Source organism: Lissotriton vulgaris, chromosome 11 (genome assembly GCF_964263255.1).
Source record: "Lissotriton vulgaris chromosome 11, aLisVul1.2, whole genome shotgun sequence".
Lineage (NCBI taxonomy): Eukaryota > Metazoa > Chordata > Amphibia > Caudata > Salamandridae > Lissotriton > Lissotriton vulgaris.
The window spans coordinates 948,369,922-948,397,011 of NC_141699.1; the positions used below are offsets into that span (position 1 = coordinate 948,369,922).

At 47.9% G+C, this 27,090-nt stretch overlaps 1 protein-coding gene across 3 annotated transcripts in view; it reads left to right on the forward strand.

Moving 5' to 3' along the window:
• Positions 1-27,090, forward strand: part of HLTF (helicase like transcription factor) — a 416,132-nt gene that overhangs the window by 76,861 nt on the left and 312,181 nt on the right. Inside the window, exon 6 of one of the 3 annotated variants that reach the window (XM_086944107.1) lies at positions 5,936-6,619. The exons of the other annotated variants lie outside the window; for them this stretch is intronic. Within the exon in view, the coding sequence (XP_086800233.1) occupies positions 5,936-6,619 (684 nt within the window). The remainder of the gene's footprint in view (positions 1-5,935; positions 6,620-27,090) is intronic. 3 annotated transcript variants of the gene reach the window in all.

Consider the following 27,090-nt stretch of genomic DNA (forward strand, 5'->3'; position numbering starts at 1 on the left):
TTCCAGATCAATCTTCTCTTTTCAAGTCCCCTATTGTAAATAGGTTTCTGTAGGGCATTAATCATCTCTTTCCATCTATCCCTTTCGTAATGCCCCAGTGGGACTTGAATCTGGTTCTCACTTATCTGATGTGTGCTCCCTTCGAGCCATTGCATAATTGTCTTGCCGACATTCTGTTCTACCCAAAGTGGTTACCTCTTTCCGCATAGGACAGACCATCACTTTGCCCACCTTCTTCCTGCACCATCCACAATAAGGAGAGTAAGAGGGAATTACCAATCAGGTTGCCCTCCACTCAGTATATATAAAAGATCTGATTGTACTAGGACACACAAACTTTTTCACGGATCTTAGGGACAGTATAATAATATCTCTGCCCAAACTCTGGCTTCTGAAAAATGCCAATAGTTGCCCGACCCGGGTGTCTGATTTTTAATGTTTGTCAGTCTGCCACCCTTGTAAACCTTCTTGTTAGTGTTTTCAAGAAAAAAAATATGTGAGAGGTCAGAAAATACCTTGCATAAGCATCACTAAAGGAAGTGCTGGTAGGTACTCACCAGTTTGCTCACGTTTTTCATCATTTGTGACTTTCATGACCGTGAAGAAATGAAATTAGTGTCAGACTAATGCTTGAGAGGTGAAGAAAAAGAAAAGATACAATGATATGTGAAAAGATGCACAAAGAGTGCTTGTGTCATTCTATACCAACTGAACCACGTAGTGAGAGAAAGGGTAAACTTGCTTCTCCAAGCTAAAATGAGTTGTGACTCACTCGCAAATAAGCATACTTTATTGGATGCCGTGAGCCCACTCAGGTTAAAAAAAAACAGTATGTTTCAGACCATTTCAATTAGCGTAAGAGAACCTGGTCTGCAGGGATGACACTCACCGTTGGAATTGTGGGATCCAGAATCCTTCCGGTACCCCCGACCGCCGAAGCGCAGTCCTCTCGTGGGGTAGAAATTGTTGAAATTGGCTGAGGTTTGATACTGGCCTCTACCGGAGCCTTGCCCTCTGTTACTGGCGTTCTGTCCGCCACAGCCGGTCGAGCTGCTCCTACCACGACCGACCCCTTGGGAGAAACGCTGTTGAAAAACCTGTTTAATGCTGGACCGAGCTTTATCCAAAGATGTAAAAGTGGACACAAATTTCCTTAGTTCCTTAATGAAAGGTTCTCCAAATAGACCCCCTTGGGCCATAGCGCCCGCTTCCGAGGAAGCCAAATCCCCCAACTTCGGGTCCAGCTTAATCAGAAGCGACCTCCTGCGTTCTATCGACAGGGAGCAATTAGCTTTGCCTAAGAAAATTATTACCCGCTGCGCCCAGTTCGACAAGACTTCGGGCGAGATGGCGGCGCCGTGGCCTACGCAATATCGAAGATCTTCGTGGAGGGCCCAACCGCGTCCAACAGTTTGTCTTGGCATGACCGCCAAGAGCGGTCAATGCCTTTGCGCGGGTCCTTCATAAATTTCGCCAGGAAGGTGGCCTTCGCATCTAACTCAGGCGTCAAGGCCACCTTACCCTCCAGCGTGGGCCCCAGACACTCCCCTCGCAGGCACCCTCTAGCCTCCATTTCCAGCGGCTTACGCAGGCGATCCGCCACAAACTTTGCCACTGCGTCATCCAGGCCGTGGATCGCGGATGCATTATCTCATCCGGATCCAGCATGCCCGAACTACCCCGGGGGTAACTCCGCCGCCGAGCCCGAGGGGCGCCAAGAGCGCACCGACTCTTCGTCATCATCTGTGTCGGGGGAGTCTATCCCGGGAGACGGAGGAGCGGTCCCTGTGGACACAGAGGGCTCGGGCGCCGTAGGTGGTGTGGGGGGACAGCGTTTGCCTTATCCAAAAAAGGGTCTCTGAGACGCTCAAAGGCGCCTCTATCCACCCCCTGTCCCCCTTCCGGTGCTCCCTCCGTGCAGGGTCTCTTCGGGCAGGGGGATCCTCCCCTGAGGGGCCTGGGAGACCCGTAGGTACTCCCGCATGAGCCTGCGCGAGTTTAGCGCACTCCTCTACAATGCGCGCCGAAAGGCGGTCCTCCATAGGCCCAACCACTTCGGTCACGCTGCGATAAATGGGTCTGTCCACCGCTTGGTAAAACTCCTCATCATTTAAATAGGAGTGTGACTCGTCCTCAAAATAATCATCCTCGTTCATGGCCGCCTCCTAGTAATGGGACCCAAGCATCCCCCTAATACTACCCACAAAGGAGGGCGTCAGCAGATATGGGCAGACCACGAGGACTGCAATTAACTTTTGGGCCAATCCACCTGGCTATCTGGGTTGCACCAACTCCCAAAACGCGCTGACCCTCCTTAAAGGACCGGGTCTGGCTGTCCCACCGCGCGTTTCACCACACAAGAAGCTCACGGTGCCACTCCTGCCTTCCGGTGATTAACGCGGTCACAACCGCTTTACGGACACCGAGGGGCGTTCAAATTGTAATTATGGCCTAATACAGACCCGGAAACCGGGCGTTCAATGGGGCGGCGAGGGCAAGGCTCCGGCTCGACTATCTTCTCAGCGTGGCTCCTCAAAGTGAGGAAAGCGCGACGAGGAGCAACGAGACGTGCGAGTGCCCTGTTGTGTGGTGTTTATGCACCGCACTCAACAGGGGAAAAAAATCGCGTGAGGAGCGGAAACGCTCCCGCGACTGAGGGGATCTGAAAAGGAACAACAGGTACAACAGAGCCCCTTCCTCCCGTCTCCTAAACAGACGGCGAGAATCACACAATATCACAACAAGGCAAGAAAATAACCAATAAGGCACTTAACTGGCTGCGTGAGCAGCGAAGGAAGAGGAGTGATGAGGGACTGAATATCTAACCTTGATGAACATAGTGGAAGGACAACATTATGGACTGTTCATAACGGACTCATGGGAGTTGTGGTTTTGTCTGATGACATACAATGGTTTAATCTGAATGCTTCTTTGTTTTTCTGGATATAAGCATTTGTTTGAAGCTTTTCTGAGGCTGGTGTGTTTTGTATCAATAATTAATAGCGGAGAGAGAAAAGCCTAATCTGAGCCTCCGTTCCTGACATAGAATTACAATGGTAAGGAACCGTACCATGGATTCAATCAGTCTATGTTTTTTCTCGAAGCACCAGTTTTGATCGTTTTGAGCAATTGTTTTTCAGGCAAACTTCTGACTTCTGCATGGATGCTCCCTTGAATTTTGCATGTTGGCTCGATCTTGCTGTGGCGATTCTCCTCTCATGTAATGGAATCCCCAAATACATTTCAAGATCTTACACATTGACTTCATCAACTTTTCAACCTTTTGACTGAATATTTTTCTTGTAAACAATCCTTTGCTGCAGTGTTTGAATTGTGTCCTCTTGTTCACTTGTATGCATGTAAGTAACCTCTTCTTTGGTTCTTCTTGATGAAGGCCTTCTGGACACACCTATTATTTGGCTTATTTTATACATGTTTAGACTTTTTTTTGCTCTTTTTGACAACCAGCATCTGAAAGTAACTTGATTTTGAGACCTGGCCCTACATTTAATATTTTGTAACATAATTTTTACCAGTCTTTTGATGGAATTCTACCTTCCCTTTATATCTACCAGCTGTTGCTTATGCTTAGTAATTCCATGCCCTCATGTTGACCCCTTTATACTATTGTGGGTCGCAACTCCGTTGACTCTGGGCAATTGGTCTTTACTTTAATGGACTTTGTAACTTTTTGTTTGACTATCTGCAATGCACCCTGCACGATCAGCAAAAAGAACTATTAAAAGATCTATTGCCTCTTTTGTATTGCATGCACCTTTGTTTCCTTCATTCTTTCGCGCTGTGTGATCACTTGAGGACTGAGCATGGTCATGATGAATTAAAGGTATAAACATAAGTCTATTTAATGGCTAATCTCACTATTTTTTATGCTTGAATTATTATTGAAAATGTATACCACTGATTGGCACAGTACATTTATTGGTTGCTTAATTAACGTATTTCAAAAGGAACCATTGTTCTGTATTCAGTGCACAGCCCTTCTAATCTGTCTCACTCCACTCCCTCCGCTGACATTACTCAGACTCTAGGGGGATTCATCTGGGGTGGAGTCTTTGTCCTGTTTCTTTGTGAGCTAAGGGAGGAGTCACAAGGTATCTTGTGACTTCAAACTTCTTCAAAGAAACACAACTTGCAAACCTCCGGACACAATATGACAAGACAGCAGTATGCAAAGTGTGTGAATCTGCTACACTAAATGCTAGAATCAGATGGTTACAGGGTAAGTAACAATCCCCACGTTGTACAACATTAAAGTATGTGTTACTGTGCACACACCATCTCCTAGCTCTTTTATATAGGAAAGATTACACCAAAACACAGATACACCTGGATATACTATGTTTGCATAACATTCTGAAATCATAATGGGAAATTTAATTACAAGCCAAGGAAATTCCCAAGTAAAAATATAACAGGTAATGATGGCTAACAGTTATGGTTCATAACTTAAAGAACCGCAGTAATACCACACATTTGGGGGTTGTCCCTTAAAGATCTAGTGATTAATCTTAAGTACCATACTTGTTTGACAATCTAGGTCCTATTTTTATGCAATTCTAGCATGTTTTCATTATGAACCCATAACATTCAACGCAAGGGTGGCAAACCATGAGGCTCAGGATGGTAGAATATTCACCATAGGAGGTCATCATGTTGTATGTCTCAAAGTGTTGAGCTCCAAGGCCACTGTAAAATGTATGCATAACAAACACAAGGTGGGAGGCAGTCTCAATCGTGGCCATTAGTTTATGGCCAGCTACCATAGCCATCGTACTTGTTATGCATGAACATGGTGCTAGAACTCAGGGATGGTCTGCTCCTTGGCTAGACACCTCAGTGGGTATTCTACCATGACCAATGGCATTGCTCCATACAGCGGATGCAGGAACAAGGTTGCCAAGACCAAGGAGGGGAGCTTCCTGAGAGATGGACACAACAATACACATCCTTTATTGGCAGCGCCAGCGATCACCATATAAAATGGAGGTATATTACGGCCAGTATCAGGGTAAATCTCCACTGTAGCTAGACAGCTTGAAGGATGCTAGAACCATTCCCACCATTCGCACAGGTGCATTGTATATAGACCTAGACACCCTCACAATGTAAGCAGTAATGTTCATTAAGTTCATGGCACCCTTTTAAAGTGCTCGGTAGATAAGGCATGTGTTGTAATTTGGCCTCCAGGAGATATGTTTGGAGTGTTTTTTGAATACAGGCGTACCACCATCATGATGTGGTGAAATTGTATTTGAATTATAAATATAGGGTCACTGGTTACATGCAAGTATGGGTAAGTAGATTAAAGAATGTTCTGGTCCCTGCATTCTGAAATCTCTGTAGCGCGTGACTCCGTCTGAGATAGGCTGTGAGGCACAGGTGTAACAGTAAGCCCAGGTCACAGTACAAGGATATGATCAGCTAAGGCAACACATGCAGGAAGGACAGTATACCTTCAGTCGTAAAGATGTTCTACTAACTTTGGAAGCATTCATATAATGTCTTTGTCCACTGGTCATTGCAGTAAAATAGCGCGCATATCTTTCAAGAAAATTGTCTAAAATATCACATAAACTAATTGCGACTACTTACTGTCCTACTTCTAGAGTTCAAAATAAATGAGCGTTGCAGCTGAAACACTGCTTTTGTAATATTAACTATTATGCAGAAATGAGTATGCTCTGCATCCGTATAGATATACAGTTCCCTAAGAAAGAACCATTTTGCATCTGCCACCTCTACATGACCTGTGAAAATCGTCCACAAACAATAAGGACCAGCTGAGTGTAAATGTTTTAAAAGAGCAACCTAGGGGCGAGCATAATGAAAATCAGTTGTGATGTGTAACAGAAAGTGATGTGTAACCTTGCTGAGACCCTTATTAATAACCATTTTCCTACCCATGCCCTTGCAGGTGCAGCGGCTGTATGTCACCCAACCAATGCCCCTGAGGTGTTTGATGCAGCAGCTGGACTCAATAATTCTTCCACAGACCTAGTACCAGGAGTGTCAGAGTCACCCAGTAGATCAGAAACAACTTTGGGGTCATCCATAGACACTTGCATCCAGCTCCTGACTCCAAATGGTGCTACAAGGCCTTCATTGAACCTGCACTCCATGGAGAATATCCAGGGAATCAAGCCAACAACATTGGCAGCTACTAAACAAGTGGTCACACCTTGGCCCATTTGGGAAGATGTGTCAGTGGATGCCTGGGATGCTACTGCAGATGCCCCCTCAGAGCAACACCAGCTCCAGATTGTTGGACAGGCTCCAACTATAGAATTCTGGGACATTAAGGACTTGCTGATGAAAATACACACTTCCATAGTAGATCTTAGTGAGGACATAGAGTCTCATCATGAGTTTTTAAGGCTGGAGAGTGAACTGGTCAGACATGAACTCACCAGACTGGCAAATGCAGTGATGGACATGACCGCATCATTCCATGCTGCAACAGGATCCCTGTCCAGCCCCAACAGCCCAGACTTAGATGATGATGATGATGATGATGATGACGATGATGCTAAATTCTATGGACATCAACCTTTTACTTCAGAGTCATCGGAATCATCTCCTGATGCCTCCCACTTATCAGGTCTACGAATGTTTAGCTCCACATTCCAACAGGACCTTGATAGTTATAAAATAGAAACTGCCATCAAAAGAAAAAAAGTGTAGATACTGATATTATCTTGTATGTCCAGAACAGTGAACCTTGTATGATCCTTGTCCCCAGTCCTTACCCAAGCTACACTGAGGCTATTGAACTGTACCTGAGGCTGTTAAACTGTACCTTGAGCAAACACATTTACTATCTCATTCTCTGCTGCCACTGTGCAGATATCTACATACTTTACATTATAAAATGTTATGTTGCGTTTACATTTGTATACCGCTAGCAACCAATATGGAATCCTAGTGCTTTTGTATCTGGGCAATGTCCATCTGGTTAAGCCATAAACTAAATTGGAGAAAGGGTTATGTGATAGTACCTGCTGTTTTTTTGGTGTTTGATTTGTATGTGGTTAGTTTAGATTTTATGATATGTGCCTGAAGGTTTGTTGTGCATAGGTTATTATCTGTGTGTTTCTAGGTTTAATTTAAGTCCTGTTTTCCTACAATTGATATGTTGGTGTTTAAACAGAGAGAGGCAAGAGGGATGAGGAACACACGCACACTTGTCCTCCCTTGACCCCTCTTCCCCCAAGCATGTATACATTGAGACCCAGCTGCCTCTTACCGATTTATACATTTACCTTTACAACTCCCAGGCTAAAGAGGAATATGGTGAGAGTTGGAGTTGTAAAACACTGTGTGTAGCTTTTCTGATTACTGTAGAACTCTGACAGATAAGGGAATATAACAATCATAATCCCTGCTTCTGTGTTTCATTTCTTTAGGGATCATAGGTTTATCCAAAGGGCAGATATTTTTGAAGGTCCCTTTGATGCTATGAGGCGTTTATTTGCAGGTATAACAGCCCTTTACAAGAGTATGCTTAGTGTGCGGTGCATAAGATGTTAAATTGATTCCCGGCATTTAGAGGGAATCAGTGTAAATATTTAAGGGAATGTTTGCTGTGGTTATGCTTAGGTAGGGGTTCTGTGCTAATAATCTCCTCCTCCCCCCTCCCTCCTCCCTCCTCCCTCCTCCCTCCTCCCTCTTCCCTCTCCACCCTCCTCCCTCTCCCTCCTCCCTATCCCCCCTCCCTCCTCCTTCTCCCCCTCCTTCTCCCCCTCCCTCTCCCCCTCCCCCCCCCTCCCTCCTCCTCCCCCTCACTCCTCTCCCTCCTCCCTTTCCCTCCTCCCCCTCTCCCTCCCTCCTACCCCTCTCCCTCCTCCTCCTTCCCCTCCTCCTCCTCCTCCTCCTCCCCCTTCTCCTCCCCTCCTTCTCCTTCCCCCTTTCCCCCTTTCCCTCTCCCTCTCCCCCTTTCCCTCTCCCTTTTGCTGAGGTATCTGTCTTAAAGCTGAACAAAGCCAAATCCTATATTATCCCATTGACTGACTGGATTACACATCGGTGGCCTAAAGCTGTTCCTACATACCATAAGGTATCTTGCGGTGAATGTGCTCAGGTACTGGCACAAGCGTCAGTGGGATTTTGGACAAAAGCTTCCCCTCTCTCCCCTGGGACTAGTTACAAGGTTCAAAGTGATATTGCTCCCTTGAGTACTGTACTATTTATTACCTTCCGGGTGATACTTGAGAGTTGCTTCTTTCACAACCTGTATGCACTACTGGGGGAATTGATCTGGGGCACAGGCAGACACCGGGTTGCTTTTCCTAAGTTGCGGTTCCCCGCTAGGGACAACAGTCTAGGCTCACCAGATTTTGAAACCTATTACTTTGTTGTGCAACTGCAATGGTTGATTCTTTTGTTGTCCCGCTGTCTCTGTAAACCTATTATCTTGGCCCCTCGTTTGGAGTGCCTCGACTGTGGATCCCTTATTTAGCATTTGTGCGTGTCCTGGCAGGTCGTTGTGTCTGTTGTTAACAGCTCAACACTGTTGGTGCCGATAACTTCTGAAGGTGTAGTTGCACCACCCTTATAACCTCAGACAGGTTGATGCTATTGACCTGGAGAAGTGGTAACACATCTCACCCGATCACTTTGCTTACTGAAGGTTGTTTCAGACCTGAAGTCTAGGTGGGAAACTAATTGGGGCATGCCTCTTTTAGCATAGAATGTGCAAAAGCACTCTGATATGTGGGAAGTCTTTCAAGGAATGCTTGCTTGAAATGTTTACAGTTAAATTATCTCCACCGAATTTACCTGATCCTCGCTAGATTGCGTTATATATTTCCCACGAAATCCGATGATACATTTATATACATGTTGTGATCTTGTTCCATTATTGCAACTTTCTGGGAGAAGGTGACAGATCTTGTCACAAAATAGATAGGTGGGCAACAGATATTAATAACTCTGGTCTGCCTTCAGGCTTTATACCTTGCCCTGAACATAAGAAAATGACTTGCAGATTCTGTAGTAGGGGATCTCTGTGTGTAGTCATAATCTGTGAATAGTCCCGCCCATGTGCGTGGACCTCGGAGCAACCAAAATAGTCTCTTAAGTTGTCTTCTTCTGCAGTCCTGCATAGACACTTCAGAGAAAATCAAAGACAAATAATGCAGCCTAACATTAACCAGGCTACATTGGCCAGCACTTTATCCTGAAGTGAAAAAGGATAGCCAAATAATATATACATTTACACATTTTACAGAGTTTCACACCTAGAGAAACTCCCCTTCACAAAAATCCTTTGTCATTATAGAGAGGAAGGGTTGGACAGACAAGCCTCATAGGCTGCCATTATGTGTCTGGAAAAGGGATCCCGTGCCTTTAAGGAACACTCCAGAGATCCTCTGTCCCAGGCAAGTTACTTTCAGTTCTTTTTTCCGGCTCCTGCTAGCAGGACCCTGGAGCATTGAGCTCTCTCTACCTTTTTGGGTATATCTTAAATTTTGGGATATTTTCCAGTGAGATTTGTGTTTCATTTGACGTCTGGGGTCTTTCTCTTCCAGTTGCTGTCTTTTTTGACCAGTTTTACCACCTCTATCTTGTCGAAATGCCAGCTTTATTCGACCAGTGCCCTGAGTGTGGTAGGAAGAAGGCCAAGTCTGATCCCCACAGAGTGTGCATAGTCTGTCTGCCTGCTCCTCATGTACCTGACTCCTCTGATATTTGCCATTTTTTCTCCAGGAGGACCCTTTGTTCCCCGTCAACCCAGGGCACTGGGTCGAATGGGACGTCTAGGACTTAACCGGCGTCGACCCACCATCGTCGTCGTGAAGAGCCCCGAAGAGGCAGGAGCTCGCCGTCGAGCCAACATCGCCGTTTGCCTTCAACGTCGACACGAAGATCGGCGTCAGGGCGACGAAGATCGACGTCACGAAGATCGATGTCGAGGAGACCACGTCAAGGAGATAGATGTCGAGGAAGGAAAAGTCAACGTCTAAGAGGAAGTCTACTCCCCGGACCGGGTCTAACGTGAGCGTCTCTTCCTCAGAGAGTTCCCGGTCGCGGCGGCGCCGGCGTTCTTCCTCGGAAGAGTCTACCTCCAGAGCTTCCTCCCCGAGGCCTGCTCGTAAGAAGAGGAAAGTACTTTGGTCTCCGGACTCTGATTACTCAAGGACCTACTCGCCCTCAAGGCCTAGGACTCCTACTCCTCCACCTCAACAGCTAACGCCTCCTCCTCCTCCTCCGCCTCCTTTTTCACTTCAGCCTCTACAACCGAGGCCTTTGATTCCGGCTCAGCCGCCTCTTCTTCTTCAACAGCCGGTGCTGGTGGGTCTAGAAAGACCCAGAAAACCGAGGTCAAGATCACGGGGGAGGCATCGATCTCGCAGTGAGCGTAGATCTTCAACCAGGTCACGACATCTTCGTAGTAGAGAGAGGTCGTGGTCCAGGCATACCAGATACACTGACTCTTCCAGTGACAGGAGGTATTCACCTTTAATTGTCTTAACTCTCCTCCAACGAGGGTGTCCCCAGTGGATGACATTGTGATGTTTCAGGACGTGCTGTTGAGGGGAGCAGCGAAGTTGGGGATAGCACTGATGGTGCCCACACCTTTCACCTCTGTCACCTTTGAAACGCTACAGCTTAAGCACCTGTCTCACCCTTTGCTGCCAGGGTTGGAGGAACCGGCCATGGAGCTGTTTCTGACGCCGGCCTCGGTGAAGTCTGCCACATCCCGGCTGCAGAAGTATAGGCCCCCGGATACTGATACGGCATTTCTGAGAACGGATCCTGCCCTGGATTCGGTTATCGTTACAGCGGTAAAGAAGCAACACTCTACTGCTCCATCGTCAATGGTCCCTCAAGACAAGGAGAGCCATCAAATGGACTCTACAGGAAGAAAGGTCTGCAGTACGGCAGTCACGTCTATGAAAGCTGCGAGTTCGACAGCACTTCTGGGTCGGTATGAACGCTCCTTGTGGGAGTCCCTGCAATAATTCATTAAACTTCTCTCGAGGAACAGAAGGGAAGATTTCCAGGTGATCTTAAATGAGGGCATGATGGTTTTCAACCAGGTTATCAGCACGGCTGCGGATGCCTCTCTCTTGGCTGCACATGGGTACTGCCATGGAGTAAATTTGAGACGCCACTCCTGGTTACGCCTTACCTCTCTTAAGCCGGAGGCGCAGCAGCGTATTGCAAACTTTCCCTTTTCGGGCACTATCCTCTTCGGGACTCATGCGGATGAGGCGATGGCCCGCATGAAGGCAGAGGTTGAGACGCTGAAGGCGGTCGGTTTGGAGAAACCAAAGAACCAGCAGAAGTCTTTTCGCCCCTTCCAGAGGCGCTACTCCTCCCAACTTTTCCAGCGGGGGCAGGGTCGCCAAGCTGGCCCACAGCAGTAGCAGCAACAACAATATCAGAGGCAGCCCTTCCAGAAGCGTCAGGCAAAGGCGTCAGCAGGCCTCATCGGGGAATAAGGGCCCGGCTGGGACGAAGCCCTGAGGGATTACTTCCCCCTCGTCTGTTACCCACTCCGGTTTGGGGAAGCATTCAGAATTACCCGGCAGAGTGGAGAAAAATTACTCGGGACAAGTGGGTGCTGAATATTGTTTGCAATGGATATGTCAGCTCTCCTCCAGCTATTCCACCGTTTTGCTCGCAATACCAGCTGCGCGAGCTCCAAGTGGATGCCGATACCCTATTAAGAAAAAGGGCAATAGAAGACGTCCCTCTGTCTCAAAGGGGAAAGGGTCTGTTATCAAGGTTCTTTCTGGTGCGCAAAAAGGACAAGAACGAGTTCAGGCCCATTCTGGATTTGCGACAAGCAAACAAGTGGATCCGCAGGGAGAAGTTTCGCATGTTGTCTTTGCACCAGATTTATCCTCAGCTGCATCGAGGAGACTGGCTTTGCGCAATAGATCTGCAGGATGCGTACTTCCATGTACCCATTGCACAGAAACATCGGAAGTTCCTACGCTTCCTAGTCGGCACCAACCACTATCAGTACACCGTACTTCCGTTTGGTCTGAAGTCTGCACCCAGGACATTTTCAAAATGCATGACGGTGGTGGCGGCTCACCTGAGAAAGAACAAGTTGTTTGTCTACCTGTACTTGGACGACTAGCTGATCAAAGCCTCCACCTTCCAGGAAGCACAATTGTATTTCAACAGGACGGCTGTTCTGTTGAGTCAACTGGGTTTACACATCAAAATGTCCCAAGTCTGTTCCGATTCCTGGTCCGTGTCTGCAGTACTTGGAAGCCTCCATTGATACTCTCAGAGCAAGCGTGTGTCCTTCGGAGGAGCGACGCTTATCGATCCTTCGGAAGGCTCATGTTCGTTTCATCAGCGACAGTGAGGACAGTGTCGTCTCTCCTGAGGTCGATGGCTTCTTGCATCTTCCTTACACCACATGCACGCCTCCACATGAGACCGCAACAGGAATGTCTGGAGGATCAGTGGGACCAGAAACGAGGGAGCTGGGAGGACAAGATCACACTGTCCCAGCACGCTCAGCAGTCACTGAAGTGGTAGGGTTCAGAGGAGAATCTCCTCAAGGGGGTTCCATTCCACAAGGACATTCAAACACAGACCATTGTGATGGATGCCTCTCTCCAGGGCTGGGGAGCCCATTCAGACCATCTGCAGATCCAAGGAACGTGGTCCCAGGCGGAGTCCACGTACCATATCAATTTTCTGGAACTCATAGCTGTTCGCTTGGCACTGAAGGCCTTTCATCCGTCCTTCCAGACCAACTCTCTGCTTGTACAGATGGACAATACGACCATGATGTATTACCTCAACAAGCAGGGAGGCTCGCGATCGCGAACACTTTATCAGGAAGCGCAGGCGATCTAGCACTGGCTACTAGCCAGAGGACTGACGATAATGGCGACCCATCTACCAGGTGTACAAATGCTCAGGCGGACGCACTCAGCAGGCTCGTTCAGGAGAACCACGAGATGGTTCTAAACGACGAGGTGCTAGGAAACCTCTTCGAAAGATGGGGCATTCCAGACACAGATCTGTTCGCCACCGCCGAAAATAGCAAATGCAGAGACTTCGCCACTAGGTTTTACCAACCGGGGACTCTGGGGAATGCGCTATGGATCAGCTGGTCGAACAGCTTTCTGTACTCTTTTCCACCCATTCCCCTGATTCCGGCAGTGCTCATCAAGCTGTCTCAGTCCAGAGCGCAAATGATCCTCATTGCTCCGGAGTGGCCTCAACAGTGGTGGTTCACAGACCTGCTCCACCGGTCTCTCCAACCCCATCTGCGGCTTCCATGTCGGCCGGACCTTCTTACGAAGTTTGCGGGCAGATGGTGCACCCCAACATCTCATCGTTGAGTTTGACGGCATGGTTCCTCAAATAGTACAATATGGACACTTGAACTTGCCTGACATCTGTATGGAAATACTTAAGGAGGCTAAAAGGCCATCCACCAGGACTTCCTATGCCTACAAGTGTAAGAGGTTCTGCATTTGGTGCACATCCAAGAACGCTGACCCTACCTCCTGCAAGGAAGATGTCATCCTTCCATACTTCTTCCATTTAGTTCAATCTGGCCTTAATTTCCATTCTATTAAGGTTCCCCTTTCAGCATTAACTGCATATAGGAAATGTCCTTCACAAACATCCTTTTTCCAGATACCTGTCATTAAAGATTTTTTGGAGTGTTTGAAGAAGGTGCCCCCCCCCAATTAGGCGTCCTTCACCTTCATGGGAGCTAAATGTGGTGCTAGCCAGGTTGATGAAAGAGCCTTTTTAGCCTATTCATAAGGCTTCTCTATAGCATTTGTCCTGGAAAGCTGCTTTCCTTGTGGCTATAACATCAGCGCGCAGGGTGAGTGAGATTCAGGCTTTTTTGTGGTCAAGAGCCCTATACAGTATTTCATGCTTCCAAGGTTGTCATGAGGACTCCGCCTAAATTTCTCCCTAAGGTGATATCTGATTTCCCTGTTAACCAGACCATCACATTACCGAGGTTTTTTCAACATCCCTCCTCTCCGGCGGAGAGGTCCCTTCATTCACTGGATGTGAGGCGGGTGTTGAAATTTTACTTAGATAAGAGGACATTCGTAGGTTAGATCAGTTGTTTGTGAATTACAGTTTAGTCAGGACTGGCCTTGCCACCTCCAAACAGTCAATATGTAGGTGGATTGTGTTCTGTATGCAACTATGCTACCAGAAGGCTAACAAGGCTGTAGGGGGTAAGCCTAAGGCTCATTCAACGAGAGGCAAAGTGGCTACTACGGCTTTGCAACATAACGTTCCCATTGCAGACATCTGTAGGGCGGCTACGTGATAGTCTGTCCACACATTTGCGAAGCAGTACTGTCTGGATTCTGATGCCAGGGCAGATGGAATTTATTTGTTCAGTAAGGATTTTTCTTTAGTTTTCTTCTACCGCTGGATTGGTTTTGGGATGGGCTTGCCCTTCTATTCACAGATTATACCTATACACAGAGATCCGCTACTACAGAAGGAGTAGTTTCTTACCTGTAACTCCAGGTTCGAGGCATGTGGGCTGCTGAATTCATATCTGTGCATAGATCGCCGCCTAGTGTTGGGTCCGGATGATTGCACATTGTTGTCCTGGAAGAGTCTTCGAAGTATCACAAGATAGGTGGCTCCTCACCAGGACTACAGTGCGCATGGGCATCCTCTCCATCCTCAGATTGTTTTTTTCCGCCATTGGGTTCGGATGTACTTTTTTTTACTCAAGTTCGGAAACTTTTCTAAAGGCCAAAAGGCCTTTGGGGTCGTCGGTATTGTTATTTCGTTTGGTGCCGAGTACTTTGTTCCAGTTCTTTTCAAGCAGGACGTCGAAGAGAGCAGCGTGGCCTTTTTGACACCAGAGGCCCGATCGTCGATGGAACGGAGCCCGTTCAAACGATGCCCCCTTTGTAACTCTAAGTACCCGCACATCAATGTACACCCGGTGTGCAACAAGTGCTTATCACCGGAGCACAATGAGGCCAACTGTCTAGCTTGTGCTCAATTCAGGTTGAAAAAGACGCTTAGGCTTCGACGCGCAGCGAGGCAGACGATGACGAAGCCAGCGCCCGAGCCGGTGAATATCTTCGATGAAGAAGACGATGAGGTCGTCGAGACTGAGGATCCAGAACAGCAGTCGGATCCAGGTTCGGAGCATGACTCAAACTATTATGAAGACGACGAAGAGAACGTCGAGGATGAAAACGTCGTCAAGGTAAGGGACGACGTATCACCCATCGGAGCCGTCGATGACGACTCGAGCGATGAACCAGGCCCAACAGTGGGTACGAGGCCCGGAACAGACACTGAAAGACTTCCAAGGGCTCAGGTCGAGGCATCGCTAGAAGGCCTTAGCCAAGATCATGACGAACATTCTATAGCCCCGCGTCTCGGCCCGGCTAAGAATATATCACACGAGCCATCGGTCGAACTGGTTAAATCGAAACCAAAAGCCATTGAGTCGAAAACGAAACTGAAACTGCTGAAGACAGTCTTCGGATCGAAGAGTTCGAACCCATCGGATACGACAAGGAAGAAAAGTGTCGACGACCCTGCGGGGTCACAAATAAAGGGTGTCGAACCGAAGATCGGTGCGCTGAAGTCCATCACTAAAGTCAAGCACGTCGAACCGACTAGGTCAACGTCGACGGACAGCGACACAAATAAGGGACTCAAGTCTCGGAAGGTTCTCGATCCGAAGCAACGAGTCGACAGGCCACAGCTCGTCAAAGGCCTCGAGCCGAAATCCAAAAGCGGCTCGAAGGAGCACGTCGAGTCGAGGCAGAAGAGCGCGCCTCCAACGCAACAAGCACCTAAGTCGACGCAGGGCCAAAAACATATTGACGAAAAGGCCAAGTCAGTCGGACCAATATCGACGCCGGCCCCGAAGAAGGTCAGTCTGTCTACAAACACTATGCCACCGATAAAATTCGGACTGCACGCCCTAAGGCGCTCGATGCAAAAGCCGGGATCGAAACACCCAAGAAGGTGTCGATGGGAAAGAGGAGTCCTTCTCTAGAAGAGGACATTGTGTACCAAGAGCCTTCCTATGATGAGCAGTCGAAGCTACATATCAACTCCAACTCTGGCAGACTTACTATTTATCAAAGGAAGATCAGGTCAGAAAATCCTCTTGAATCATATAAAATTCCACTCAAAAAGAAAAGGGATTCTTCCACATCACCTGTCCTTTTTGAGACTGTGAGGTACCATGGCCAGGACACTTCTGCATACTCACCCACACGCACTAATGAGGTTATGGGGTATGACTATGATATACAATATAATTACCCTGCGGACACGGATCAGGATGACCAGACTCTAGCCTGAACAGACCCTGTAGACCCGGGGGAGTCACAGACTATTCCTGACACTCCTTCTTATCTTGTAAAAACTTCGCCAACAGAGGATACAGCTGCGTTTAACGCATTACTAGAAAGGGCAGCACTGAATCATGATGTGGAAATGCATGCTGACCCAAATGAAGATGACTTCCTATTTGACACTTTCTCCACTTCAGAGAAATCAGTCAAGACATTGACAATGTTGAAAGGTGTCCTTAAACACGCAGGAGACATTTTCAAGGAAACCACAAGAGCAAGGGTTGTTAACCCTAGAATTGAAAGAAAATACAGACCGGCGCCTGTGGACCCTACATATATTAAGGGACAGCTGCCACTGGACTCTTTGGTGGTGTCAAATGCTCGTAAGCGTGCCAACTCACAAACCACTGGTGATGCTCCTCCTCCAGACAAGGAGTCTAAGATATTAGAAGCTTCTGGAAAAAGGGTAGCTGCTCAAGCAGCTAATATCTGGAGAATTTCTAATACACAGGCCCTATTAGCCAGATACGATGGGGCGCATTATGACACACTAGAGCAACTGCTACAACATTTGCCTGATGCCTACAAGGAGGGAGCAGAAACACTGATACAAGAGGGGAAACTCATATCCAACGCATCCATTAAATGTGCGCTCGGCGCAGCAGACACCGCAGCCAGGGCCATCAACGCAAGTGTCATGCTCAGGAGACCTGCTTGGTTACGCATCTCTGGGTTCAAACCTGAGATTTAAACCACATTATTAAATCAGCCTGTGAACCCTGATTATTTATTTGGTCCTGATGTGGACCCAATACTAGAGAAGATTAAAAAAGACACAGACAGCCAAGTCTATGGGTGCCTTGCAGTCACAACAGTTTAGGGGAGGCTCCTTTTGTCGCTCCGGTAACAGAGGAGCTGCACGAGGCCAGGCATCCCAGCAGACTCCATACAATAAAGGGAGCACGCAGACCACCTATAATAAAAACAATAGAGGTGGATACCGTGGCAACAGCAGCAAGGGCAGAGAACGGGGGAATAAAAACACCAGATCCTCCGCCAATACTAAACAGTGACGCCTTGTCACTGCCCCCGGACCATGTAACACCGGTCGGGGGACGATTACAACAGTACCTGCCAGTCTGGGAGAGCATTACCGCAGACAGGTGGGTGAGAAAACTTATTCAGTACGGCTATTGTCTAGAGCTAACTTCCACTCCACCCAACATACCCCCAAGACACCGTCCTATGTCCGCAGAGCACATACACTTATTGCAGCAAGAAGTCATCAGCATGCTGCAAAAAGGGGCCATAGAACTCGTCCCTATACAGCAACAGGGTACAGGGGTATACTCGCTGTACTTCTTAATCCCCAAAATGGACGGGTCTCTCAGGCCAATACTGGACCTCAGGCCCCTAAACCAATACATCTTGTCAGAACATTTTCACATGCTCACTTTACAGCAAGTTCTACCATTGCTTAGTCAGGGAGATTTCCTCGCAACACTAGACCTAAAAGATGCATATTTCCACATACCGATACATCCAGCACACAGGAAGTCTCTCAGGTTTACCATACAGAATCAGCACTACCAGTTCAAGGTCCTGCCTTTCGGGGTGACAACAGCCCCCAGGGTGTTTACCAAGTGCCTAGCGACAGTAGCTGCACACCTACAGAGAAACCATATTCACGTCTACCCCTATCTGGACGACTGGCTTATCCAAGCAAAGTCAGCCCAGCAATGTGCCAGCCACATGTCCCGCACTATTCACCTCCTACACAGCCTCGTATTCTCATTAAACTACACAAAGTCTCATCTCCAACCCGCCCACGTACAACAGTACCTAGGAGCGACAATAGACGCTCTGGCAGCAAAGGCACAGCCAAACTCAGCAAGAATCAACAGCATTCAATTACTGATTCAGAGTTTCAGACCCCAACACTCGCTCCCAGCACGGGTGTTTATGCAGTTGATAGGCATGATGGACTCCTGCATCTTCATAGTCCCTCACGCGAGACTACACATGCGTCCGCTTCAGGAGTGCTTCAAGATTATTATTAAATAAAATAAATCTACCTTTTCTACTATGCACACTCTCAATCCATAGTCATTACTTTTTGATGTCAGTCCATGTCCATATGAAATTTTTGTTCCTAATTTCCTGTTTTTCCAAATAGCACGGCAGTGGAACCAGGCTCAAGGACAATTAAAAGACCTAGTGTTGGTGAACGGTCGCGCATACAACTCTGCATTGGTGGAACCCACAAAACCTTTGCAGGGGACGACCGTTCCAAGAGCCTGTACCACAAATAGTGCTTACGACGGACGCATCTCTCCTGGGATGGGGAGCGCATGTCCTCCATTACACAGTGCAGGGACTATGGACGACACAGCAAAAGAAGATGCACATCAACCTACTGGAACTGATGGCAATCTTTATGGCAATGAAGGCGTTCAAGGTACATTTGTGCAACAAAGTCGTGTTGATCCGGACGGACAACATAACTGCCATGTACTACATACAGAAGAAGGGAGGGACACACTCTCCACAGTTGTCACATCTAGCGGAAAGCATGTGGAAGTGGGCCATTCAGAGGACCATCTTTCTCATGGCGGAACACCTCCCAGGATGGGACAACAAGACGGCGGATCTGCTCAGCAGACCCAGCCACCAGATGCACGAGTGGGAGATACATCCCTCAGTGCTGCAACCGTACTTCCAGCAGTGGGGTCACCCAGAGATAGACCTGTTCGCCACAAGGGAAAACGCAAAATGCCAAAGCTTCGCCGCCAGGTTTCCTCATCCGCAGTCTCAGGGCAATGCGATATGGATGAACTGGTCAGGCAGGTTTGCGTACGCTTTTCCCCCAGCCCCGCTCATACCACTAGTGGCACGCAAACTGCGACAACACTCAATGACACTCATCCTAGTTGCTCCAACGCGGGCGAGGCAACCATGGTACACCACGTTCCTAGAACTTTCCGTGGTGCCTCATCAAAGGCTGCGATTAACACCCAGTCTTTTAACGCAGAGCCATGGAGACATTCAGCACCCAGATCCGCAACAGTTGAACCTTGCGATCTGGCTCCTGAAGTCATAGAGTTTGGTTACCTGAACTTGCCTCCTGACTGTATGAATATTATCAAAGAGGCAAGAAGACCTACAACCAGAGCATGATATGCGGCGAAGTGGAAACGATTTGTCATCTATTGTAGCAATAATGACATAAATCCGCTAGATGCATCAACTCAAAACATCATATGTTATCTGTTACATTTACACAGATGCAATCTAGCCTACATTTCCATACGTATACATTTAGCTGCGGTGGCAGCTTATCTTCAGAACAGGCAGCACCTTTCACTCTTCAGAGTACCTGCTATTAAAGCTTTCATGGAGGGGCTCAAACGAGCGATTCCTCCAAGACACCCACCTTCACCTGTCTGGAACCTGAACGTGGTTCTCACCAGACTGATGGGACCACTTTTTGAACCTCTACACTCGTGTGAAACACAATTCTTAACGTGGAAAGTGGCTTTTTTAGTGGCGATTACATCACTTAGAAGAGTTAGTGAGCTGCAAGCCCTAACTATTCAGGAGCCATTCATACAAATCCACGCAAATAGGGTAGTGCTACGTACAAACCCTAAATTTATGCCAAAGGTGGTATCCCAGTTTCACATCAATCAAACTATAGAACTGCCAGTGTTCTTCCCAAATCCAGATTCAGTGGCAGAAAGAGCTCTACATACCCTAGACGTCAAAAGAGCTCTCCTGTACTATATAGACAGGACAAAACATTTCAGGAAAACTAAGCAACTGTTTGTTGCCTTTTCACCACAGCACAAAGGCAACCCCATTTCCAAATCAGATATGTAGCTAGATGGATTGTTAAGTGCATACAGATTTGTTATCAGAAAGCTAGTTTTTTTATTTTTTACATCTTTTTATTGACAGGATAATTGCAAAACAGTCATGACATGTTAGCGTATTCGTAAATTACTCTTATTGTACACACATATAATCGTCATGTCATTTAGGATGGAATCATTTTCATTTTATGGTATTTAGAAACGTTCCCAACACAACACCCCCCTCCCTTGCCCTCCCTCCCTTGGCACGTACATATTTCACATTGTGATCACTCATGGTACCTAGCCCCCTCTATATATGCACATTACTTATTGTGTACCTGCTGTAACCTTACAAGGACTATACATAATACTTTCCATATATTGTATTTATCTCGTGCACCCAGAGGTATTTATAATGTTCGTGTCTTGGTTGGGCCAAGTCCAGTAAAGGCCACTTTATTCCATATGAATACTATCACACCTGTTGTCCCAGATCTATAGCATGGTCTTACTCTACATCTTCACCTGCCTGAAATGACCCCAGCAACGTGTTCCAATCCAGTGATATGGGGGTTTTCCTGAGTCCCCTGCGCTCCTCGCGCTGCAATGTCGTGCTTTCAGCCTTTCCCCAGCGTATCACCTCCGCCCTCCATGTCTCAGGATCTGGTGACCTAGGCGAGTTCCACTTCATGGTTATGTTGCGTTTCGCGAGGATCAGGGCTAGATCAGTGAAGCTGAATGTGGTGCTGTCCAGGTTGATGAAGGAACCTTTTGAACTTATTCATAAGGCTTCAATGCAGCACTTATCGTGGAAGGCGGCTATCCTCGTGGCCATTACATCGGCCCGCAGGGTGAGTGAAATTCAGGCATTGTGTTACCAACAACCTTGTACTGTATTTCATGCTGCTAAGGTTGTGATGCTTACTCACCCTAAGTTCCTTCCTAAGGTAATTTCTGATTTCCATGTCAATCAGACTATAACTTTACCTACGTTTTTCCAAAATCCTTCCACTCCAGCGGAAAGATCTCTGCATTCCCTGGGTGTCAGAAGGGTGTTGAAGTTCTACTTGGATAAGTCCAAGAACATTCGTAGGTCAGACCAATTGTTTGTCAATTATGGGTCGGTCAGGGCTGGTCTTGCCACCTCAAAACAGTTCATCTCGAGGTGGATTGTGTCCTGTATTCAGTTATGTTATCTGAAAGCTAACAAGACCTTAGGGGGTAAGCCTAAGGCTCATTCTACCAGGTGCAAAGCAGCGACAACAGCTTTGCTACGTAATGTTCCCATTGCAGATATCTGCAGGGCTGCCACTTGGAAGTCGGTCCATACTTTTGCTAAGCACTACTGTCTGGACTCTGATGCCAGGGCGGATGCTCAGGTTGGGCAGGCTTCGTTGAGAAATCGGATTGCACAGTAGTGGTGTTGTCTTTTTCCTCCACCGCCGGATTGGTTTGTTGGGATGGGCTTGCCATCCTATTCACTAGATTATGACTATACACAGAGATCTCCTACTACAGAAGGAGTAGTTTCTTACCTGTAACTCCAGTTCTGTAGTAGGGGTATCTCTGTTATAGTCCTAAGCGCCCGCCCTCCTCCCCGGTGGAGAAAATGATAATGTACTGTATGCTACAGGCCTTGCTTTATACATCTTCAAAAAGAACTGAAAGTAAAAGGACTTTGGCTGTGCATCCTGGGATACCGAGGGTCTCTGGAAAGTTCCTTAAAGGCACGATATCCCTTTTCCAGACACATAATGGCAACCTATGGGGGCTTGTCAGTTCAACCCTTCCTCTCTATCATTTAAAGGATTTTGGTGAAGGGAAGTTTCTCTATGGGTGAAACTTGGCATTATATGTGTAAAATTTTATTTTATTTGGCTATCCTTTTCACTTTGAGTTGAAGTACTGGCCAGTGTAGCCTTGTAATTATAGGCTGCATTATTTGTCTTTGATTTTCTCTTAAGTATCTATGCAGGACTGCAAAGAAGACAGCTTAAGAGATTATTTTTGATTGCTACGGGGTCCCCGCACATGGGCGGTACTATTCACTAGATTAAGACTATAACGGAGATACCCCTACTACAGAACTGGAGTTACAGGTAAGAAACTACTCCTTACTGGTCAGTACAGTTAAAATTACTTTTCAGGGTCAGTGCTGGGCTAAAAGATTCAGCACTGGGTTCTCTCCTAATAACAGGTGAGTAAATCGGAATTCGTTGTTCAGCTGATTTTAGATGAATATTTTAAAGTTTCAAAACTCCACACTTGAAAGAATTTCCAAGTGAAACCAGTCAATGTTACCCAATGGGAGAAAAGTGAGTTATCGGCTTTTGGGTAAGTACTCGACTGGCAGAGTTAAGGTTCTGGGCATAGACTTAGGGGTCTCCCAGGGTCAGGTAGGTACAAGTGGTACACCCTCAGCGGCACAGGGTTAGACTGGTGCAGAGGTAGGTAGGCCCAATGTTATCCAATGTGAGGCAGGGGGCCTTTGGTTGGTGGCTGCTGGCAAGCAGGCCACGTGGCTGTAGGAGCTGGGCTTCTGGTCAGGGCAAATGGGGAAGTAGATTAGGACAAAGGTTGCACTGCCAGGGGCACTTGGGCGGCTGGGTGCAAGGTGCTTTTGAGCCGTCGGGCTCTCGATGTTATACAATGGGAGTCTTGGAAGATGAACAAAGGCTGCAGGCTCTGGGACAGAGATTCTTCAGAAGCGACCAACACTTGGAGGGGTAAGGTGGGGTCTTGGAGGATAGGTAGGCACCCCAGAGTCGGGCACAGGGAGCCGTGGGGTGCCGTCTTTTGACGTCGGGAAATCTTACCCTCTGCTGGTCGCAGTTGGTGGGGTCCCTGGTTGTGAGGCTTTAAGCGTCGCCTGGGTCGTCGAGGAGGGTCCTTGGGCAGTGGATTGTAGGTCACAATCACCGGGGGGGGTCCTCAGGGTCTTTGTCCACTCGGGCACATGCCGGGCTTGTCGGGTGCAGAGTGGGCTGGATTCGCGGTTCCTGGCTGGCACCAGGGGAATTGCTGTTTGAGCAGAACCACTGCTCATGGGAGTCCCAGTCTTTAAGATGTTCAAGGCAAGCAGGTCCTCCGGGGTTTTCAAGGTTGCTGTCCGCAGGAGACGCCGGGATTTACCAGGAGGAGGTTCAAGGATGAACAGGCCTGTAGAGCTGGGGCCAAGTCTGTTGTTGTAGTCCTCTTGTTTTCAATGGGATCTGATATGAGGAAGGAAGGTTCAGGGTGCCCCTAAATACTGCATTCAGGGGTGTTGCAGGTAGGGCAAGTGCAGGGACCAATGGGTCCCTGCCCTGGTGTGAATACACCCCATAGCCTGCTCCTCTCATGGGAGGGTGGCAGGAGCCTATGAATAGGCAGGGCTCCTCATCTTCTAGATGGCCGGAGCCCGGAAATGTGCTTCACCTCGCCTCTCCCACCTGAGGGGTGAAGTTGGCACAGGCTGGCACACCCCCTTTTCTCACGTAGGGTTTCCTGCCAGTCTTCCCGCCAGAGTGGGGGTCAGAACCGGTGGGGGCTAGTTGCTGGGTACAGTAAGTGGTCTGGAGAAGCTCACAAAGGCGGCATGCCTTTGAAGCTTCCTCTGCCCATCCTGGGGGAGGAGACCTAGCACCTCGCCCAGGACGTTCATTGTTGCAGGCCCAGGAGAGCGGATGGCTCTCTACCCACGGGTCCAGCAACATGTCTGCTGTGTGGCAGTCTAGGCAGCCTAGGCAGCCTCTCAGACGTGACGTGGATAGTAGGTTAGGTTCTCCAGTATTAGGGGTGCCTTTCATAGATTCACATGCTTGAATATTCCCCGTCGTCGAAGTGGGAGTCCCACGGTACATAAAATAGCAGTAACATATGCATGTATACATGAAAAATATCATAAATAAAAATATACATACATATAATGTAATAAAAATGTAAAATTTAAGTACCATAGAACATAATAGGCCCATTGAAAAGCCTAAGGGAGAACTCACTTTAGTAGCATATTAGTGTCATTATGTGTTGGTTCACATTCCAGCCAATCAGGCTGTAGCCTCCTCTAGAACCTTCTCCTCAGAAGCCCAAGTCCTCAGATTTTCTACTGCACGTCGTGTGAAGGGAGTCTCCCTGAGCTCTGCTCAGTTTTTTCTTCAACTCTAGCTGTTTTTCTTCAGAAAATGTCTTCAAATAGGAAATCTTTATTTAAAGCCTGCCCTTCTTGTGGTAAACTGCGTCTTTTCCATGAGGATCCACACAGTAAATGCATTTACTGTCCCTACCCAGACCATGAGGTGAAAAACTGTAAGTACTGTCGCACTTTTCCTCCTAAGACTCTGAGGGATAGAAAGGCCCTTCTCCTTCTGTGGCTACAGAAGTTGAAGACTTCAGAGTCTGTACTTTCTGAGGTAGAAAGTTTGTCATCTGGTGTTTCAAAATCCTCTCGGAAGCGTGGGCCTGAAACTGAGGTTCCATCTCTTTTTCTGAAGAAAAGTAGACTGTTGGAGTCCTCCAGGATTGTTTCCCCACAGGATTCGCTTCAGGGCACGTCTACGGGACCTGGTTCTCTGACGTCTGCGCCCAAAGCCTTGCCTTCCACTTTTAAATCGGGCATTGGCTCGTCGCCTGGCTCGTTGACGCGTCCGTCGATGTCTTCAGCAACGACGAAGTCAGTGACTGTAGCCTCTACGTCGACGACGACATGTACTACGTCAACGAGTGCTACGTCGACGACAATCACTTTGTTGACGACAGCCCAGGAGGTGAGACCCATTTCTTTTATTGTGAAGATCTCGTCGACGAGTGACAAATCCAAACCGTCGACGAAGAAGTCCTCGTCGACGCTTCCCTCGTCGACGCTAACCCCGTCGACGAAGATCTAGCTATCATCTATAAGCAGCTCGTAGACTGGCCCATCATCATCGACGGCTGTCTCGTCGACTGCGCCTCCGTCGACGACCATCATATCTTCGTCGACGACTTCGTCGACGGCTGTCATCTCGTCGACGTCTACATCATCCTCGACGAGTAAGGCTCCAATCTTCGTCGATGAAGAAAAAGCCTTCAATTTCAGCGTCGATTACATCTATGGCGACGACGCAGACGCCTCAGGTTGATTCTAAGACTGCCGCATTTACATCAACGGGCTCGTTGACGTCTCATCGACCTTTGGCCACAGCTGCCACTTTTACAGCGGTTACTGCTTCTTCTTTGAGGACAGTTCCTCTCATTCAACTGAGTCCAGTGAGAAGTGTAACTCATCTTCCAGACCAATTGTTTCAGTCTGGTGAGGAAGAATCCGGAAACGATTCCGAGGTGGAATGATGATTCGAACAGGCATCTAGTTAATCTGATTTGCACATTAAGTGCCAGTAGTATAGTGATGAGGGTGTTCAAGAGGAAAGCGTCGAAGATGGGAACAAATTATTTCCTGTTGAGGAATCGGAACCAGTTACTTCGGAGCCGGTTACTCAAATACTATTATCTTTGGTCATGAACTTGCAGCACATGCTAGATGACTATAACCGCAGGTGCCCTCCATCTACACCTGCCTCTCCGGCACCACAGCTTCCTCCACAGCCTCAACCTCAACTTCCTCAAGCACCTGCACCTGTTCCACCCGTGTCACCGGGGGGTTCTCGTCCTGACACTGACAACGAGGATCCTGATCCTCGCAACACTGATGACGACGACAATGACGTCGATATGAATGAGTGGGACAATTACAGGGCTCAAACACCTTCCACTCCGCCCACCTCACCTCTACCATCGCCTCCAGTGGAGAAGTGTAGCTCAAGTGGTTGGAGCGGCAGACCCTGATGCAGAGGTCTGGCCCGGACCAGGGTTCAATTCCCCGCCTCGGCGGGTCTTGGGCTCAAATTTCCCCGGACCTGACAATTCTCGCCTCGTGCCTATTCCAATCATGGAGTCCCACTCTGTAACTCTGGGCAATAGCTTGCTTAATCTCCACAATGGCCCCTCGCAGCGGGATGCCTGGCTTTCACCTTGGAGATGCCCAGTAATGGGTTATCTCGCAGGGGAATACCAGGACGGGTTCCCTAAGCGAGCGCTGGGACGCTTTCGGGCAGCCATGCGCTCTACAAATCAAATTTCATTTCATTTCATTCATTTCATTGCAAATTTCCATAATTTGATGGTCCGTGCTGCAAAGCGTTTTCATCTCACTATCGAAAAGCAACAACATGAAAGTGAATGCTTTTTGTATGATTTGAAGGACCTATCACAAAGGCAATCCCACACAATACCAATCATTGATTATATTTGGCAGGAGGGCCTTAAATTAATGGAACATCCAAATTCGGTACCTGCGGTCTTGCCCAGATTGGACAAGAAATATAAGGCTCCGGCGTCTGCCCAGGCCTGTTTGGTGTCACAACCGAAAGCAGATTCGGTTATAACTCAGGCAGCACAGAAGAGATCCCGCAATCCTGTTACACCACTCACGTCTCCTCCTGATCAGGAAGGCCGCAAGTTGGACTCTATAGGAAAGAAATTTACAACAATGTCGGCTACTACTGTGAGGGCGGCTAATACCTTGGCTATTTTGGGCCGTTACGACCGCCAGATGTGGTCCGAGATTGCCACACTGATCCCTCAAATACCCGATGCCATCCGTGCAGAAGCGCAGGCCATTATTCAGGAGGGAGAGAGAATTTCATCCGTAATTATTGAATGCGCGCTCGACATTTCCTCCACGGGCTTTCGTCAATTGGATGGGGCTGCAGTCTTGAGGCGTCAAGGCTGGTTGAAGTCTACCACCTTCCGTCCAGAGGTACAAGCAAAAGTCCTGGACTTGCCGTACGATGGGGAATCGTTGTTTGGCAAGCATGTAGATGATGCCCTTGAGGCGTTAAAAAAGGACACCGACACTGCAAAGTCCTTAGCTACCCTCCACTACAAGAAACGGCCCTTTCGGGGGGCAC